The 20,231-nt window shown below is 36.4% G+C and overlaps 3 protein-coding genes across 4 annotated transcripts in view; all 3 read right to left on the bottom strand.

Annotated features, from left to right (window-relative positions):
- Positions 1-673: 673 nt before the first annotated feature.
- Positions 674-6,639, bottom strand: LOC107683888 (N-acylglucosamine 2-epimerase-like). The gene is made up of 11 exons (XM_016479952.1): positions 6,434-6,639; positions 5,624-5,729; positions 5,260-5,335; positions 5,050-5,125; positions 4,475-4,653; positions 3,993-4,217; positions 3,783-3,864; positions 3,430-3,605; positions 2,757-2,888; positions 2,579-2,666; positions 674-2,313 (listed from the first exon to the last, which is right to left on the bottom strand). The coding sequence occupies exons 2-11, from the start codon at positions 5,722-5,724 to the stop codon at positions 2,237-2,239; spliced, it is 1,212 nt and encodes a 403-aa protein (XP_016335438.1). The 5' UTR covers positions 5,725-5,729; positions 6,434-6,639; the 3' UTR covers positions 674-2,236.
- A 422-nt stretch (positions 6,640-7,061) lies between these two features.
- On the bottom strand, positions 7,062-10,555 carry LOC107683911 (protein FAM107B-like). Its single transcript, XM_016479973.1, has 5 exons — positions 10,412-10,555; positions 9,634-9,878; positions 9,438-9,540; positions 7,856-8,012; positions 7,062-7,515 (listed from the first exon to the last, which is right to left on the bottom strand). Exons 2-5 carry the CDS (start codon positions 9,818-9,820, stop codon positions 7,399-7,401), a joined length of 564 nt encoding a protein of 187 aa, XP_016335459.1. The 5' UTR covers positions 9,821-9,878; positions 10,412-10,555; the 3' UTR covers positions 7,062-7,398.
- A 3,867-nt stretch (positions 10,556-14,422) lies between these two features.
- The window catches only part of LOC107683887 (protein bicaudal D homolog 2-like), a 28,143-nt gene continuing 22,334 nt past the window's right edge, over positions 14,423-20,231 (bottom strand). For both annotated transcript variants that reach the window (XM_016479951.1, XM_016479950.1), the window contains exons 9-10: positions 17,540-17,873; positions 14,423-15,592 (exon numbers count right to left, since the gene is read on the bottom strand). In XM_016479951.1, the coding sequence (XP_016335437.1) occupies positions 15,587-15,592; positions 17,540-17,873 (340 nt within the window). In that variant the 3' untranslated portion in view covers positions 14,423-15,586. The remainder of the gene's footprint in view (positions 15,593-17,539; positions 17,874-20,231) is intronic.

The raw sequence follows: 20,231 nt of genomic DNA, 5'->3' as shown, positions 1-20,231 counted from the left end.
GTGTGAAGTTGATGTATTTCCTCAGCGACCAGCACGGATCAGCTCCAGGCCACTGATTTATAGTCATGTCCTCTTTTGGAAGACCAAACAAAGTAGTTTCGCTTTCACAACGAAACACGCGGCGGGCTAGAGTGAGCGGAGGCCAGCTTGAGTGAGCAACCACATGTGACGATCCCGGGCTGGACTCTGCTTCTTTGGATTTGAGACTTTAGTCTTTGCAACTTTACAGATCTTCGTTATGCACCAAGAGCTTGTAATACTTCAAAGAGAAAGGAAAAAATGAAATCGCATCATATGATCCCTTTAATGTTTTATTCCCCAACCTTTTACATGTGTGATCACAACGTTGTGATCACTTGGTTTGTACATGCAGCGTACGATCACATCAGTGTGATTTGAACATTTAAATCTGCGTTCGCACTGCCACTGACTTAAAGAGAGCAGCTGTCTGTCATGAATGAAACGGCTTCACAGTCTTTTCAACCACACAGCATCATTATTTCTGTTACAAACATTCAAATCACAGAAGTACTGGGATAAAAGTTTATAGTTCAGATATAAACTTGCGATTAAAATAGAGTAAATCACCTTTTGAAAGTAATTTGACACTTCAAATGAAGATTTATCAATTACATTATGGTCGTGAAAAGGCAGATAAGCAGAATTGGAATTGATAAAATTCAAACAATACCCAACCCTACTCTTCTCTTGCAGATCTTATGATGATTTCCTGAAGCTGTGGAGGGGCGGACGATGTGAACGAGAGGAGAACCACAGAGACAGAAAAACGCAGGCCTCAGGCTCATTTCCCCACATAATAAGCTCACAATAATTTTTTTCAACCCATCAAGTGGACGCTCCCCACCATACTAACCACTGCACTTTTTCCTGTTTTCCTTCCCCTTTGCCTCTGTTCTCACCCCTCATCCTGAACGGTGCACTGGCACAGGCTGCAGATCTCTGTTCTCTTAGGGGAGGGATAAAATGAGATTTGCCCTGCAGTTAAGCTGTCTGTCTTTACAATATAGATGTACCAAACTGTTCTTAACGCAAATGCCGTGTGCTGCATAAAACGACTTGTCCAGGTATTCACACACAGACACACTCTATGATGGGCAGAAGGGGCGTTTAGCGGCGTTGCTACAATGACACTCGTATTCTTTTTGTACCGGGTCTCACATTTTGTCAGGGAGATTCAACATTGTGAATAAACTAGTGTAATATTTTGAAAGTGACGGAAAAGCAAAGGCATTTACGTTCTGGTGCTACTTTCCTAAGATAGGTAACTGCATAGTCCTTTCTCTCTTTTCCACTTCCTCTGAGTTTTGCTGTCTTCATTGTCATTTCCTTTCAGTGTCTCTTTTATGCTACCTGCTCTCTACCCCCTCTCCACAGAACTGTACAAAATCTCACTTTAACTCCCTTTATCTCCATCTTTTGTCGCTGGGGTTCTAATAATTCTATTATTATTATTCTATTATTATTATTATTATTATTGGTATTGCAGACACGCATTGTCGTGAGTTTGTGTATAAACATTTTCATTTCAATGTTGCCTTTTTTTCTTTTCACTCTTGTTAGAAAATAAAAGTTTAGACTTGTTTTAGGAATCTGTTTCATGACTTTTAACCAGTTATTATAAACTCGTAGCTTATCTGAAGTTTTAAACTGAGTTTATTTTCAAGTAGTATGTTTTTGAGTTTCAGAGGTCCTCTGTTAGCCGCGAGCACGACATGAAACAGCCGTCACATAGTGAGATTTACAAAAGAATCAGCTAAAGGACAAAAGTATCACAGTAAGGTAAGCCAAAACAAAGATAACTTAAGTAGACATGTCAACATTTATTCAGCACATTTGGAAAGTCTGTGTGTTTTATAATGTATGCAAAATTATAAAAGAGGATGGACCAAAAGAGGCGCTCAAAAGAGCAGCACAGTCATCATCAGAGGAGTGATTTCAAGTTTAAGAACATGTTTATAAACTCGCATAGCTGAATAAAAACAAAACTGTGGTCCCTTTCATTTAAATGTTGGATGAATGGCTTAAAAATTAATAAAATGATGAATGTGAACCCATAATATAAACGTAACAGTAATACTGTAATAAAGACCCAATTAGAATAGTTAAAACTGTATGATTAAAATTTTATAATTGCATTTTTATGCAACCTGATCAGTTACGAGAAATGTCAGTTACACTTTCCAGTCATATCTGGGAGTGCAAAATGTCTGCAAGTTCAAGAATCCTGCCTTTCAAGAAGACCGTCCAGAAGCTTCTCACATGTGTAGAGACAGCGAGGAACATGGAAGAACCCTGGACAAATGTTGGAGAACATTTTAAAATGTATTCAAATATATTAGAAAACAATTTAAAATGTTATAGTCACAATATTATGAAAATCTTTGACCCCAAACTTTTGAATGGTAGTGTAGCTTATTAATTGGGTCTGAAAGATGCTCTGCTGCGCAAAAAAAAAAGGTATATTCATTTTGAATATGAATAATCACAACAAAAATCGACAGGTGAGCGTGAACCACGTTTGACAGTGATTGAAAGCATTTTCTTCATAGCTACTCACCTTTGAAGGGTCCTCCTTTGAAATCCAGCACAAGTTCTCCCTGACGACTCAGATATCCAAACCATTCGCCATGTTCCTCATCAGCAAACTTGAGAAGAGTACATGATGGATCTGAACTTCTTGTGATTATACTGAAAGAGCCTTACTCCAAATTAAATGTCTCTGAAACATCTCTTACATGTGTGAAGGTGTAGTCGTAGATCTGCTTGAACCGATCCAGTAGCACAGGCTCTCTGCTGTGACTGTAAGCCATCAGGTAAGCAATCAGAGCTTCACAGTGAGGCCACCACAACTTCATATTCCACTCTAACTGTAAGACATACATTAAAACATGTCACAATTAAAGCGCAATAGCTGAACCACAAAAAAAGCTTTGGCTGAAAACCAAAATATTAAAAGTCAGAAGGTGCATTTCAACTTAACTTAGTCTGAGGAAATAACTCCATAACAGCAGGGGGCAGTAATCTGTATTCATCATTCAAAAAGGGAACTCAAACTAGGACTGGATATATAAACCTTATACAAAGCAGCGCCTGGTTACAATTTTGAATAAAAATCATGGTGGGTCACTATGTCCATTCTAGGCAGCCATGTCATGAAATTATTGACATATTGGAACTCATTGTTGCACACTTTCAGCACCTTAGTTTTTTTCTTCTCGTGCACTGGTTTACTAAAGCAGAACAGCCAATCAGAGTGATTTTTCTCTGAACACGCGTTCAATCAGCCAAAAAGCTACAGACGGGGTCTGATTAGTGCCAATGGTGTGGAACAGACGCTCAGTGATGGCCGACTGTTGGCCTGATCTCGCCTACTTCAAATTTGACATTGAATTATGGATATAATCTGACCTGAGTCGGACAATGACCGTCTACATCCAGGAAGTAGAAAAGGCCGCCATGTTGTTTGTCCCATCCGGTGTGGAAGGGGATCTCCATGAATTTATCCACTGCTGTCTTCTGCAGCTGCACGTCTCCTTTTTTCAGCGCGTACTGCAGCAGGAACCAGCCAGCCTCCAGAGCGTGGCCTAGAGAGAGACGCCACTGATAGTAACAGATGCTGAATTTATGAGGAAAGTGACAGTGAGGTTGGATTTACTCCAAGCCTCTTTATAAGATGCAGATAAACAAGCTAACAAACTGATTAGAGACCTATTGTAATCAAGAAGTCATTGATCCTGTTGTATTTTGAAATGCTCTTTTACCAGGGTTCTGCAACCGCCCTTGACAGCCAGGAAGTTCCTTTCCATTCAATGTGACATTTTCCAAAATGGCTTTTCCATCTCTCTGAGATTAAAGAATTTAGTATAATGTATCATTTGGCATTTTCTTCAGAATTTTTTTTTCATTGATACATTATAGGCACATTTTAGGCTTAGTGTCACAGCACTGAAGCTTGTTTAATGTTGGCTCACCTGTATGTGCTGCAGTATCCGTTCCACACACCATCCGCTCAGGTCTTTGTACTTTTCTGCAACATCAGTTCTACCCTCTGTCAGCTGATCTACCAGGCACAGGAGCATCATGGGAACTGCCATGCTGTTGATTGGCAGATCACCAGGAAGTTGAGGACGACCAAGATCTGACGAATCAGTCTGAACCCAGAATATCAACCGGTCCATCATGCTCTCAGCATCTGCCTGTGGAGAACACAGACAAAACAAAACCTGACATCAACCATGAGATATATGAAATAAACTAAAGATATAAAGTTATTTCAACATCGGAGGTGAGAAAATATTTAAATGCATAAGCTATAAGTCACTGAAAGCTGCTCAGTTTTTAATAAAACATGTATAAAGCATGACCTAACTGGCAGAGTCAATTCTGTATGCGTTATGTCATTATTATTTAATCCATTTTAAGTTCTAGGTGAGATGCTGACTAATAGTTTTACCTGCATCTCTTTGTCTTGTGTAATCCTCGACAGCTCATCCATGGCCATCACATAAAAACACTCGCTGAATATCGTCCTTTGAAACTTCACTGTTCGCCCATCTCTCGTCAGGCAGAAGGCACATTTCCCCGGGCCGCTGGAGGCCTGAACTCGAGCAAACTTTTGCAGAAATGCAGCACCTGAAAGTCAAGATGCACGTATACATGTTAACTTTTGAACAGGGTCATTTGGGGAAATTCAATTATTTTGACTTCTGAATTACTGTATATGTCAACGTGTTTCATGCATTAGATTTTTTAGGGCAGTACTAAATCAAAAAAAAACAAATGCCATTTTTATGAACGTAATTTCTGCAGATCCAGTTTCTGCATATAAATCTCTCTCGGCTCGCCAATGCTGCACTTATTTGGTCAGAAATACAGTCAAAACAATAATATTGTGAAATATTATTACAATATAAAATAACTTTTCTATTTTTAACTATAATTTATTCCTGTGATAACAAAGCTGGATTTTCAGCAGTCATTACTCAAATGGATGGATGGAAAAAGCAACTGAGAAACTGAATCCCAAACCTGATTTAGCAGCCTCAAGAATCTCAGGTCTGTGAAATCTTTCCACTGTACGATACAGCCTGCTGTACATCCAGACCTAGGGGATGTCAGACATCAGACACTCAATTTAACACAGCTTTTATAAAAAAAAAAATCGTCAGCTTATGATTAATATATGAATAAAAAGAACTTGAAAATAAACACTAAAATGAAAGAAAAAAAATATCTAACCTGTCTCCCTTGTAACCACACATATTTCAGCTCATCATAGACCTTCCCATCTTTTCCAAGGCAGTTAAAAAAACCACTAAAGTCAATAAAATGAAAAACATTTAACAGGGGCATTATATTTAATCCACATGTTAAATCAATTAATTGTTAAATTAACAAACACTTATAACTCAGCAAAGTATGTCTTTGAATGATGGGTGTCCCTCAGGGTTCAGTGCTGAGGGCAATTTCAATGTTTCAGCATTTATGTTTGTTAACCATTCAGGGTTACAGAATACAATTTAGCATCCAGTTAGATATTTAAAGAATTAGGCCTATAAGGAAATTCTGCTAAAGCCATTTATTAAAATGTGAATCATTTCACCCGTGTTCCTTGTCATGGGAATATTTTAGCCAAAAATCCACGACTCTGTCCAGTTCAGTCCGGATTCTCTCTTGATACTGTTCCAGCAGTGCTGCAGTCATTGTTCCTTAAAATAAAAGTGACGGTTTAGGGTCATACATGATGGCTGTTTTATAGTAGGACATAATAAAGTTTGAATATATGGGTATTGCAGTAGTGATCCTGTGATGTTAAAAACTGACCCTTGATCTTTGTCAGTGAATCAGTGTTTGTCCATATGTTAACTTTATATCTCTTCTGTCAGCTGTGTATCATACACCTAAAATGTTTGCATACTCAATAACTCAGCAATGCAAAGATGAATTCAGTTTAAGTCTTGTTAAACTCTCCTAAATAAGCATTTATGTACGTGAAGCAGTGTGTTTTCTATATGCTTTTTATTTATGAAAACTGTGACAGTATCTTAACCAATCAGAAAACTAAACTAAAACAAATACAAAGCATTTTTTAAATAGCAACCACTGTCAGCCGTTCAGGTTATTTATTAAACACAAGCTTTTGCTTTCTGCTTCATTAACATTATCTGCTTGAACGAACTAAAAGCTTTTAGAGGTAAAGGCAACTCTGAAGGGGTTTGCTGACTCTCTACAAGAAGTTCATTTGTGGAACTGGTTGTTAAATCTGTGATAACTGATTATGATATTCCCGTAAAAACTCTCTGCATATTGCGTGCCAGTGGAACAACCCAACTTTACAAGAAAAACAATAATCATGTCAAAACTTGCGTCCCTTGGCATTTCCCTGCTTGCAAAACACTTCATATTCACTTACCTGTTTTTCCAGACGAAGAAAACCCCCCTTCTATAGCCTACTATACTTGACTGTTTTTTAAAACGATCTTCTTTTTAGTGACAGTGAAAAATAAAAGCGCTTATAAATCGACTCTTCCTCAGTTTTTGCAGACAGTGAAAATCGGCGCATCATATGACCAACATCCAGACAGCTGCTCCTGTTTATTCCGCTTTCCTGAGCTCATTCGCCAGCTGCTATCCCTGCTCATCCAATCACAGCACAGGAGGACAGGCGAGGGTGTGTTTAGTGGGCTCATGTAAGCGCTGCACTTGCGCAACACGCTTTAGTTTCGCAAGCACTGCTACCGTTTGATTTCTGCGCAAACAGAGCGCCTTTTCACGATGGAACCGTTTTACTGCAAATGCAGGTAGACTGACATTAAAGCAAGTTGTTTAAGTTGTATAAATAGTTCGATATGGTTTGATTTTTTACAATAGGACAAAACTTACAATACTGACATTAGAAATACTTTAACACCTTGGCTATTACACATTAAACACTCGCCACAGTAGCTCTTTACCCCGTTATTATTTTTACTACTACTACTACTAATAATAATAATCAAAAACATGGATAGGACAACCATGTAGTTGAACAAGTACCATGGTAGAATTGTGTTTTTTATTTAATGACCTTTCGGGTTTTACAATAAAACTGGCCTCCACTCTCAACAAAAAAGTTAAACAAAATGACAGAATGATTTCAGCAGATTTTGTATAGTTTTACAGTACTAGGGCCTATCAGTAATTGTAGTTATTATAATAGCTAATGGTATTTTAAGATGACCATGGGTGTGTTTTTTAACATTATTTAATTATTATAGAACACAATGCAATGTAGTGAACTGCAACAGACTGTGAAAAAGTTTAATAACAAATAATGAAACACTGTGTACTGTGTTTGCAAATGAAGCATGTGTTTAGTCAGATCAGCGCTGGTCAGATTCAGGAGTGAAGGTTCTTCTGTAGAGCTGTATGGACTTTCCTCAGGTTCTGTCTCACTCGGACGAACTCTAAGAGCTGGACCTCCTCACATAGCCTCTGCTCCTCCTCCTTCTCCTTCTGAGAAGCAACAAGACAAATCACAAAACACTTAAGGCTAATACAACTGATGAAATCTTAACCTTAAATTTGACCATGGTAACGAGATTCCACCAGTTATTACAGGTATTGAAACGTGGTAAACAAAATTACATTAAAGATCGTGAAAGCACAGTTCATTCATATTAATTTATTATGATAACACAGTAAAAAAAACTAGAGGTAACATGGTCAAGAATTAAGGAACATACAAGAGCAATGTGAAAAAAAAATCAATACTACACATTACACAATTGTTGTTCACAGCATTTGTGTTCGATTAGTTGTTTTCAGCACACACACACTTTAGGAGGCTGCTGACCATCATCTCCTGATGTTTGCTCTGGCGTTCGAGCAGCACCTGCTCCAGAGGACCCCTGCTCTGCTCTCCCTCCTCTCTCTGGGTCTGCTCTGTCTTCCTCTTCTCCAGAACCATCTGAAGCTCCGGCTTACAGCACACCACCAGCCCTGTGTCCCGCCCAAAGGGCCCAAGCACAAACAACACATATAAAAGTAACATTTTACCAGTGCTATGCTAGCATTTTTATATGCTGTAATAGTTTTGAATTAGCTTTTTATTTTAGTTTTCATTTTAAAGTTTTTCATCTAATATTAATATTTTATTCTATTTCAACTTTATTTAAATTAACGAAAACATTTTTAATAGTTTGTTTTAGTTAACATCAACAACGCTGCACGTCAAAGTAATAGAAGAACTGTACTTAATATCCTTAAGGAGAAAATCCAGTGCCTACGCTTTTTTTGTCCAGGAATGCTTTTTTTTTTACTTTTTTTTTTGTCCAGGAACCACATTCCTATCAAACAACTATGGACCAATAACTATGCCTAAAATCAGATAGATTGATAGGAATATTGATCCTACTAGGGGGGAAAATCTTCCAAATATACAGCAAAATAACTGGTGATAATGTATCTAGGTAAAATTTACATTTGCATTTTTTGCGTTTAGCGAACACTTCTATCCAAAAATTAAAAAATGACATTTTATTAAAATGTTTGAGGAAAAGCTCAAATAATTTTTCTTGTGTTTTTGTATTATGACATCGTATGGTATGGAGCCCCTCTTGCAAATCTTTTGCGTTCCCCTCACAAAAACATTAAAATAATTTTTCCTCCCACGTTGTATTATTTCCATCACAAATGTTTTAAGAGGAAATGTTTCTCAGGGGAATGTAAAAGTTTTGTATCAAAATGCAAAAGTTTTGCAATGAAATGTGACGTTTTTTAGGGAAACACAAAACTTTTGCATTTTGGGAATGTGAAGTTTCTAGGGTGAATGCAAAAGACTGCAACAGAATGCAAAAGTTTTGCGAGGGAACATAATGTTTAATCTGGCAACACAAAGTTTTGTGAGGGAACAAATTAAGTATTTTCTCGGGGGAATAAATTACATTTCAATGCTTTTGCATTCCCCTAAGAAACTTTCTGCTTGCCCACAAAAGCATGAAATACACTTTTTCTTTCAACCTAGTATTATTTCCAACACAATGTTTACAGTGGAATGTAAAAGTTTTATATAAAAAACATCCTTCTTATCTTTTTTTAACCCATCACCAGGGGACTAAGGGGCTTCATAGATATCATGAGATTTAACTGTAATTTTTGAGCCCATATTTCTCTGCCAAACTGACCGAACTATTGTTTTTCAGTAGTGTCAGCAGGCCTATCATTACAATGTCTGCCACAGTGTGGCCTGATAATACCAGAGGGTGTACTATTGCAGCCTGTGTGTCCACACATGCCTGCCTGACACAAAAGACCAGCGAGAGAGAGAGAGAGAACGAGGCATCATTAATATTTCAACAACCCACTTAAAAAAGCTCAGCGATTTATTAAAGTCTCCATGACAGTATCTGATTTGGAGCATTTTATGGTGATCTTACTTTTTGTGGGCCAGTAACAGCTCCTTGTGAAGCTCCTGATGGCTCCTCGAGGCTTTCACCGGGTTGTTCAGGTTCCAGGGGCCCTCTGCAATATCACATTTATCTGCATTTTCATAGACACAAAAGTTAATTCTGCAAAATTCTACAAGACACACTTCTCATGTCACCGTCTGTGAAAAACACCAGGACAACGCACCTCGATTATCGCCAGGATGATGCAAAGAACTACAATTAAAAGTGTCTGTGGACATCTTTGCTCTGGACTGTGCTGGTCTGCTGGAGTTGGAGACGTGGTTGTGTCCTGCGAGGCTGTTGGATAAGGCATTTTTGAGCTCTTGTTCGGACGGTCCAGTCGGGAGTGTTTTTGCAGCGGCCGATCTCATTGCACACACAGGTATCAAGAAGAGCCCTCAGCCAAAGCTCCTGCTGCATGCTGGGAAACTGTGCGTTTGGGATCGTCAATGAAAGCAAAGAGAGTGACAAGAGGGGTGAGTTTCACCTAAGTGGGATCTATAATTTATCAGCTGGTCAAATGCCTGCCCACTCAAATGATTTTTTTGTCATTTCAAGCAAAATTAGAACAGATTGCTGACTGACAGATAAATGCATGCATTATATTTTCATGCAAGTGGCTAAGATGTATTATACATTTGACTAAAAATACATTTATATACTGCAAACATCTATGTATAGGAATAGACACACAACAGCATTATATTTAAAAGCATTAAAATAATCATAATCTCAGTTTTGACATAAAAGCAGAAAAGCATCAGAACAACTGAAACACGCAAATGCAATGAATAATTCACTCAGATACTGATTCCAGTCTAGGCATGTTGTAAACCTCATCATCCAGATGTAATGACACTATTGTGGAAATCACACTTATGTTGAAACAAACACTGTGGCTTCAAATTGACTATAGCGGATAAGCTGTATTAAAAATATCGAAAGCGCAGCTCTGAACTCACCGAAAGTGCGTCAACGCTCCATGAGCGAGGTCCCATCTGAGCAGCAGTGAGTGCCAGTACAAGCTATCTATTTACCACACAACAACACAGGGGACACCTGAGAAAGCTGCCACTTTATCTCGCTGTCCGTCAATGTGAGGCGCACTTCACTTGAACGCCGCTTGGGGGCAGTGAGTGAACGACAAATCCAAATAACTCACAATCTGTCACCGAGTGCGCAAAAAGACGCACGCACAATTTCTTCATCACAAACACGTTGCACAGAAATAATGTGAATAGTTGGCTATTTTTAAAAACTACATTTTAAGTCGTGTACACTCATGAGATGAGGACTCCAGTTATATCAGTAGCCTAATAAAAGCGGTTTTATTTTGAATGGAGTGGGTCGCCTCATGGAGGCAGGTTTAGATCACATGACCAGCCAAAAACGCGTTATCGGACGCTTTCCGATTATAGAATAAAATGTGACCCTGGACCACAAAACCAGTCTTAAAGGTGGAGTAAGCGATTTTTCAAAAACGCTTTAGAAAACTGATTCGGGCCGACTAGCAAAACAAACTTGTAGCCAATCAGTCATTCTTGAGACGTGGGACAAAACAGGTCCAGCAAGAGTAACTGCTATTAGCTTTAAAAGAATAAAAATATTTTCAATTTTAAATTACTTTTCTTTAACATAAATCCACAGTATGCTGAATTTAGTGTTATTCACCATCCTTACCAAAGTCATCCATCTCCAGAGATATCCCCATCTTTTTTTCGGACGGACTAGTTCACATTTAAAAGATTTATAACATAAAAACCACACATAACACAGTTGACAGGTAAGAATTAACTTAGTATCCATAAAGCATTTTAAACACACACACACACACACACATAAGCCAATCATTGACCTACAGTCCACAATGATCCATTTTAAAAACTGAATTTGTTAATAAGTACTATAAAGATTTAGAAGCCAATCACGAAAGATGCACAATTTTGTGGATCATTGTGTGTGTTGTTTGGATAACACACACACACACACACACACACACACACACACACACACACACACATTATAATAATAATATATAACGTTAATAAATATATATTATATTATTATAAAGGTAAATGAAGTTTTATAATGCATCATGACACTTCAAGTTGTAAGGACTTATACAATAACATCATAACACTTTATCAGTCATGACTAAGCAGAAATAGATATATGCCAAATCTATAATATTATATAGGTTTATGTCAATCATGAGGAATTCTGAATGCTTTTTAACCCTTGACAAATGTGAATATAATGTGTATATAATATTATGGATACGGAGTTCATAGAAAGTATGGCCGTGATTAGATCAGTTAAGTTTATCCATTGTTCCATGGTTCCATGGTTTTAGGCAATTCCTATGGATTTCTGAATGCTTTTTAACCCTTGACAAATGTGAATATAATGTGTATATAATATTATGGATACGGAGTTCATAGAAAGTATGGCCGTGATTAGATCAGTTAAGTTTATCCATTGTTCCAGTTTTCCATGGTTTTAGGCAATTCCTATGTAATTTCTGTGTAATGACAATAGTTTGTGAATATTTATTTTTATCAACAACACTCAGTGGGATCATAAATTGACACTGAATTGCCAACATTGTCAACACAACATTGTGTGTTACAGTTGATGGGTAACACAGTTGACATTTCAGCCATTTTAGGGCCTTGTGCAAACTGCTGACCTTGGAATAGTTAGTACATGACCTTGATTAACTTTTGTTTTTATATTCAGTCTCTACATATTTATAAATATAACATGTGACGCAAGTTCACCAGAACATGTTGATAACACCGTTGACGGTCAATTAATCTACTCTATGTGCAGACAATAATCTAGATAAAATATTGAAGAGGAGAAGTTATGACTTTCCACACTGTCTTCAAATTTCCCTCCAAAAAAAGAAAATACATCACATGATGTTGGACATGTGACTTTGGAACAAACCATTGCTGATTTATAGGGGGTTTTATATGGAGTAACACAGTTGACACTGCATACATACACAAAATGGATGATTTAATGTAGATGCATGAGCAAAATATTTTTTAAAACACCTTTCTCATAATTTAATGATTATTTTGGACAAATATTTATAAGAAATATATACAGAAACTAATCTGCGCTAATCTGAAGAGCAAAACCTCACATTAACCAAATCGGACAGCACAAAAAAAGTAAATTCCAGTACAAAATATGCCATTTTTGCGAGATAAAAGATGGATATCTGTTGTATTTTTGTATTAAATGAATTAGAAATGTCCCCTGATATAAAAGTGATCATTGTTTGAAGTGAAAGGTTATTGAAAAATTAGTAAAATTGATAATAGAGTCCATGGGCATGACATGTACCCCTAATTATAGAATGACTCAGTATTTTGTTGCGCCGCGCCACTCGCGTCGGGTGTAGACACGGTGTAACATTGGTTTTGCTTTGTTTCACAGAACTAATCGTTGCCTGGGTTGCGTATGTATGTGTGGGGCGGAGCTATCAAAATAGGGGAGAGACCCTTTTGGGGTAGGGGCGTGTTTGTTTTGGTGATTTCAAATGTCAACATTGGCTACCAGAAATCGCTTACCCCACCTTTAAGTCGCTTGGGTGTATTTTTAGCAAAAAAAAACATTGTATGGGTCAAAATTATCGATTTTATTTTATGCCAAAAATCATTAGGATATTAAGTAAAGATCATGTTCCATGAAGATATTTTGTACATTTCCTACCGTAAATATATAAAAACTTAATTTTTGATCCGTAATATGCATTGCTAAGAACTTAATTTGGACAACTTTAAAGGAGATTTTCTCAATATTTAGATTTTTTTGCACCCTCAGATTCCAGATTACAAATAGTTTAATCTCGGCCAAATATTGTCCTAACAAACCATACATCAATGGAAAGCTCATTTATTCAGCTTTCAGATGATGTATAAATCTCATTTTCGAAAAATTGACCCTTATGACTGGTTTTGTGGTCCAGGGTCACAAAAAATCATGGCTGCAAATGGAGCGTTTAACATGACTGAATATCAAAGGGTGTATTAAAGTACTAATACTATTTGTAGTATGTTTGTAGACTTCACTATTTAATGAGAAAATTAATACATTATTACATTAATACATTTCTTCAGACCCGTTCGTTACATTTGCATTGAGGGAGAACAGTCACAGAAGCGCTGGCTCTTGTTAGCTGTGTAACAAGAGAGTCGTCACCCTGAGCTCAGGGATCTTTTTACTTCAGGATGTGATGACAAAAATTGACCCCTCTGACTAAAGATGGGAAAACGCCAAACTAGAGGGCACAAAACCTTCAGACCTGAAATATGACTCTGGGAACTCTGAGGGAAGTGGAGCACTTGATGTGTGATGAATGGAGAGCACTGAAATTAAACAGGGCGACTGACCAATATGTCAAAACTAACAAGAGTAACAGTAGCTCTCAAAATCTAGTTGAATGTGTTCAATCTAAAAATTGAAAACCTCTACAAATACAACTGCATTACTTTTAAATGCTAGATTAGATAGAAGCACATAAACATACAGTATGGGTAGTTGACAATGGTAGAAAATGGGATAATTTAGGTTCATATTTAAAAAAACAACAACATTCAATCAACATTCGTGTCAACATTCAATCACCTTTTTACCATCAACTTGCTGCAGGGTTATTATTAACTTAAACTATACATTTTCATGACTTATATGAAATAAAATAAACATCAACTGAAATGAAATATAAAAAAAAAACTTTATATCAGCTAGTTCCAAAGGCAACATTTCTCGTTTTCATTTAGTTACTAAAATAACGATACCACTAAAACGTAAAAACTAACAAAATTGCTACAATTTTAAAATCAAAACAAAATATAACTGCTTGACATTTTAAGTCATCCTCAATAAGGCAAACATAATACGACAAACATTGAAATCTTTATTAATTTTTTTACTACATATTCACAAACAAGATCTGATATTGCATGGAAATTACCATTCTGTAGGGCTGAACAATAGAATATAAAAGAAAATCAGGTTAAAAAAATTAACAGAACCATAAAAAAAAATACAATAGGAAGCTTTTTTCTATATGGAAATATCATGAAAGACGGAGATGAAAGTGTTGACGGGCAGGTCAACACAACATCTTACAAATACACACACGGTTCTGACAAGAACAGTGAAATTATATTTTTAACAAAACAAGCCTATTGCCGGGAATGTAACATTATCTGTACATACGTGCATAAACAAAAGTCCATAATTAGTCTTAAAACAACTTAAACCCTTAACATCAATTCAATAAACAAAATATTAAAGCTATTATCTACAAATTTTCACACAAAACATCAAAGTATTAAGGCACTATTTTAAATCCCATTACACTTTTTCCCCAGTCAACGTGTTCCCTTTGACATGAACACAACCATTACAAGTTTACCACTGTCCTATTTAAAAATGAAGCACATTTGTCTAACAGTGCTGTTGGTTAACTGTGTTGTAGGCAGAATAAACTGGCAGTTTGGTAATTGTATTTATTTATTTATTTTGCATGAGCTAATTAGCAGCAAAAGTCTTTGTACCTATGCATAGTTGATTGTTCTGTTTACTGGTTGTATGTGTTAGTTTGTTTTGTACTTCACTGTAGCGGTCTTTAAAGGCCAGGGCAAGTTATACGTCAACAACCAATAGTAGAACTGCACAACTGGTCAGTTATACCAGAGGAACGTCCTCCATGATAGCTAAAAAAAATCAGTTTTTAAAGGCTAAAACCAAAACAAGGTGTATTTATCTATGGCTTGTATAAGAAAAGGTCAGTCACAGCCAGTTAGACTAAACAATACTGATCTCCAAGTGTTTTTGGTTTGGTACACGTGTTCATGAATAAGGAAAAATCTGATGGCATGAAATGACTGTGTTCAGCTTTCAATATCTTGAAGCTGAACGACTTGATCCAGACAAACGGAAGACAACCATATGAAAAAACAGGCGAGAGACAAGGTGGAAGGAGAGGCACGAGAGACATGACGAGAGAGAGATCCAATGAGGTGAGGACAGGTCTGCAGGGTAAGGGTGTTCATGAACTGGGCATGAACATGGTCCATGTGTACTGGAGCACAGAGGGAGACACAAGGAGGATTTCATCTCTGCAAAGACAGTGAGACAGTAAGTCAAATGTGTTCATTCATACAAATGCCAAATGCTGAGCTGATATTAGATATGGGAGAAAATCAAATAAGATACAATGACAACAGACTGATTTAAACTATGACAGAGAAATAGTATGGAGGAAAGCTTAAAAGAACGTCATGGGTTCGATACGAGCTCAATTACACATAAAAGATTACAAAAAGACCGATCTTGCATCATAAACATCCATTTCAAGTAAATTTCCACCAGCATGTTTCTTCAATTGTTTTTTTTTGCATTATGTAAAAGTACCAGATCATTTATCAGTGATATTGAAGATTTTTTTTAGTTGAACCATATTGGTTGATATTGCATATTTCATTTTGACCATTTCCACAATTCTTACCTTGGCCATCGAACACTCATTTAAAGAAAAATCTTTAATAACACTAGTAATTTAATAGTAAAAAGTCATTTTTACCAAATCTCAAAATGAATATCCATTTTCCTGCTTCACATCATAATGGTGTGGTGCAACATGCAGACTGATTTTTAGTTTTAATGTTTTATTACTTATCTTTTTAAGACAAAATCTTAGTTTTGACAATCATCATTTATCAGCCATAAATGAAACACTGACCATTTTTATATCCAATCTATTAGCCAATCAAATCAGAATATCATGTGATCATGTGACACTGAAGACTGGAGTAATGATGCTGAAAATTCAGCGCTGCCATCAAAGTAATATATTACATTTTAACATTAAAAAAAGAACAAAACTGTTTTCAAATTGTAAAAATATTTCATATTACTGTCTTTGCTGTATTTTTTGATCAAAGAAGTATAGCTTGGTAAGACTTCTTAACATTTTTTTTTTTTAATCTTCCCGAACCTAAACTTTTGATGTTGACGTTGAACTGTGTATGTTAAAACCAGCAAATGGTAACATGATAAAAAAAACTGACGCAAAGAATCTGTGACAGACTAAACACATGAGAAAGAATGTGTTTTTATAGCACTTCGATGAAATGCTCAACCAAGTGAGCAGAAACATCTAATTCTGAACCTCACAATGTATTTTTTTTTAAATAGCTTTATCAGAGTTGGTGGTAAAATTGTTTTACTTATGTGATGGTCAACAACTGAGCAGTTATGTGGCTCTGAACTTTGTCTGGCGTGTGTAAGTGTGTGTTGACCTTTTCGCTGCATCAACACTTCTTTGCTGTTTTCGGAGTTGACCTTGTTTCCCCTTAATCTCACGACTAGGATTAGACAATTTCCTCAACAAAATCCTGACACGAGTCTGAATGGCTCACTAACCTAGAGGATGCTTTTGTCCTACAGGACGATTTCTGGTGTTTATCTGATGGACTGTGTGGAGTGGACTGATCGCTAGAAGATGTTACACTCGATGTTGCCCTAGGGAAAAATTTAGATTGCGTCGTAGACACTGTATTTGAACATGCAAAACGACTAAAAGAAGTTCCCTCATCAGATTGAGATTTAGAGATGTTAGACTGCTTTTTGAGAAACGCACGTTCTGCATTAGACTTTTTGGAAGGTTTTAAATCATTCTCCTGCATTGTAACTTTACGTCTTTTCTCTGATCCATCAGTTCTACCTAATTGTGTATCAAGGGTTTCGACAGAACGTGAACTGCCTTTGCTCACTGGTGCAGATGCGTGACGTGTTTTAATAAACGTGTTACTGCGCAGCGGCGCTGACACTTTCAGGCTATTTCCCTGTGATTCGTTAACTTTGGGCTGTTGTGACTGGATAGCAAACGGTCCCAACCCTCCACTAGAGTCATCTAACGAGCGAGACGAACGTGACCCGTAACTACGAACGAAAGTAGTGTCGCGCACAAGACCGACAGATGCTAGACTCCGCGTGGACGTAGAGGACTCGGGTTCATTTGAGGCAGAAAAAGACGAGCATGAGGAAGAGGAGGGCACTCTTACGGGGCTGCAGTGAAGGCTGCGTGAGAGCGCCCTCATGTGGCTGCTCGTGTTCTGCGGGCCGGCAGGCACTAGCAGCGGACTGGAGTGTGGACTGCTTCTCATGGGGCTCCGCGGGGCTCGGCCTGATTTGGACAGATGCTTGGTCCGGGAGTGGTGCGGGCTGCCACCGTTACTGAGAGGGGACAGAGGGGCCTCCAGGTCCTCCAGCTGCTGGGTCAGTGCCAGCTTCTGCTGAATGGCCATGCGGAGGAGAGAGTTGAGCGTCTTTTTCTCATCCTCAGCAGCGGCGAGCTGTCTCTGCATCTCATCTAACTGAGTTACATACTGGTCACATCTGTAAAGATGATAAGGATACAGGAAACAGGAACGGAGATACATATAAAATGAAATAACGAAAGAATAAAAGGGATTACTTTTTGCATAAACATCCCTTAAAAAAAAAACACTTTAGTTTTTATTAGAAACTGATGCAAGAATGTGTAGAATAGTCTTTGTTGTCCTCATGAGAGCACTACACAACAGACTGAAAGCCTTTGATGTTCAAACAATAAAATGCTTCACTTCTGAATGTTTGAGTAAAAACACAAACCAATACACAGTTGACTTTGATAACTAGTATCACTTGCAAAGGAAATCATCATTATTACTTTTGCTTATACTTTGGGTTTGTGATTAATATGAAACTTTGGCCTGTAACTTGTTAGGCAGTGTTTGTGATACAGACATGATAGACCAACTGTATTTTATCTTTAAAATACAGTTATGTCTTTTTTGTTCTTTCTTTTTAGTCTGGTGGTGGGAAAAAGGGGAAAAAAAAAACTTAATAAACAATGCCTTTCACATCAAAATGATCAAAACACTACACACATAATATACTGTAGCAGTGGGCTCCTTTGACTTTGGCCAGCAACCAACTACCAATTAACTAGTGGTCTTTTTAAAACGGCTGATATATACACAATCCCATTTAAACAGGGTTCGCACAGAAACTGCAAATTTAAATTCCAGGACTTGAGGACTTTTCAAGCACTACTTTTTTTAATCAGACATAATCACACATTTTTAAAATCAGAGATCACAATATCATTATCTTTCAAATACTAATAAATAAACGAATAAAACAAAATGGAACAAATAAATGTGCAATGACTGTGGCAACTTTAACATTTGAAAGGATACTATGGCAAAGTTATCAATTTCCTTATTCAAAGTGATTTTTTTTTCATGAATACATGATTAACCTGAAGAATAAAAGCTTCATCATACACTTGGAAAATTATGAGCTATATCATGTTCATGGACACTAGGGGTGTGACAATACACTTAGCTCACGAGATGAGACAAAATACAGATACTTGGTTCACTAGAACGAGACGATATTTTAAAACCATTTTTAAGAAATTTTTAATGACAAAATATTTGTCTTTTAATCACAAAAAAACAAAACGCTGAACTCCCAAAAACAATGTAGTTGTATTTTGAAATATTTTAACTAATCTAGAGCCCTAACTAACAATTATTTTGGTAGTCAAGTAATCTATTGATTAGTTTGACAATTGAGTAATCTGATATTTTTCAGTAATAAAAAAAGACCTAATTGAAAAACAGCCCTTAGTATGACTACATTTATATACAGTATATTAAACTAACAATGAGACAATAATAATTTGTTCGAATAAAGTAGCAAAGTCAAGTAATCACATGGTTTTATTGAACAACACTTAAAATACATAAAGTAATATGCCTACATAAAATGAACAACCAACTTAAGTACATTATGTATTATAACAAATACCACTTTTCACCTAAAGGAGTAATATCGCGAGATCTCGTGCGCTCCCAAAAGCCAGGTGAAATGACTGTATTTAACACTCGCTGCATTGTTAATTTTGCGAAAAATCAGGGTTTCTGTAGGATTTTCTCAAATTTAAGATCTTTTTGAGACCTTAAGACCTGCACAAATAAAATTAATACCATATGAGCGGGGTAGGGCAATGTCTATAGTACCATATTAAACTATAAAATTACTGTAAAAAGCGTAATTTACAGTTCAGATACAAGTTTTCACAAAAACAAAGTTTTATAAAATGATAAACTTTACATTTCAGCCTTTAACCCATTTTTAAGAAAACAGATGAGTCAAAAGTATTAATTATTATATTAATTTAAACAATTATCAATAAATTATTATATCAATTATATAACATAAATTAGGGGTGTGCGATATTGACAAAAAATTATATCTCTATAAGTTTCTGGGATTTTATCGATAATGGTAATTAGACAATATTTTGCTGAATGTGTTATTGTGCTGATATCTTATCTCTAATTGTGCTGACTCCTGAATTTTTTGATATTCGTTTCATAAAATGATCAAATTTACATTTCAGCATTTAAACCATTTTAAATAAAACAGATGAGTCAAAAGTATTAGTTATTATATTAATTTAAACAATTATTATCAATAAATTATTATATCAATTATATAACATAAATTAGGGGTGTGCGATATTGACAAAAAATTATATCTCTATAAGTTTCTGGGATTTTATCGATAATGGTAATTAGACAATATTTTGCTGAATGTGTTATTGTGCTGATATCTTATCTCTAATTGTGCTGACTCCTGAATTTTTTGATATTCTTCATATTCTGTGTGGTCAGTTCACAGCAGTGATAGAAATTAATTATT

The sequence above is a fragment of the Sinocyclocheilus anshuiensis genome, unplaced genomic scaffold (assembly GCF_001515605.1).
Source record: "Sinocyclocheilus anshuiensis isolate Anshui unplaced genomic scaffold, SAMN03320099.WGS_v1.1 scaffold1625, whole genome shotgun sequence".
In the NCBI taxonomy this organism is placed as follows: domain Eukaryota; kingdom Metazoa; phylum Chordata; class Actinopteri; order Cypriniformes; family Cyprinidae; genus Sinocyclocheilus; species Sinocyclocheilus anshuiensis.
This window is presented reverse-complemented; position numbering and strand designations above follow the sequence as displayed.

Coding starts and splice junctions, on each gene's coding strand:
- LOC107683888 (XM_016479952.1), bottom strand. CDS start 5,724: ATGACTGCAGCACTGCTGGAACAGTATCAAGAGAGAATCCGGACTGAA. Junction 2,889..3,429: donor ACGGTCATTGTCCGACTCAG/GTCAGATTATAT, acceptor TATGTCTTACAG/TTAGAGTGGAATATGAAGTT. Junction 2,314..2,578: donor CAAAGGAGGACCCTTCAAAG/GTGAGTAGCTAT, acceptor ACATTTGTCCAG/GGTTCTTCCATGTTCCTCGC.
- LOC107683911 (XM_016479973.1), bottom strand. CDS start 9,820: ATGAGATCGGCCGCTGCAAAAACACTCCCGACTGGACCGTCCGAACAA. Junction 9,541..9,633: donor TCATCCTGGCGATAATCGAG/GTGCGTTGTCCT, acceptor ATGAAAATGCAG/ATAAATGTGATATTGCAGAG. Junction 7,516..7,855: donor GCAAACATCAGGAGATGATG/GTCAGCAGCCTC, acceptor GTTGCTTCTCAG/AAGGAGAAGGAGGAGGAGCA.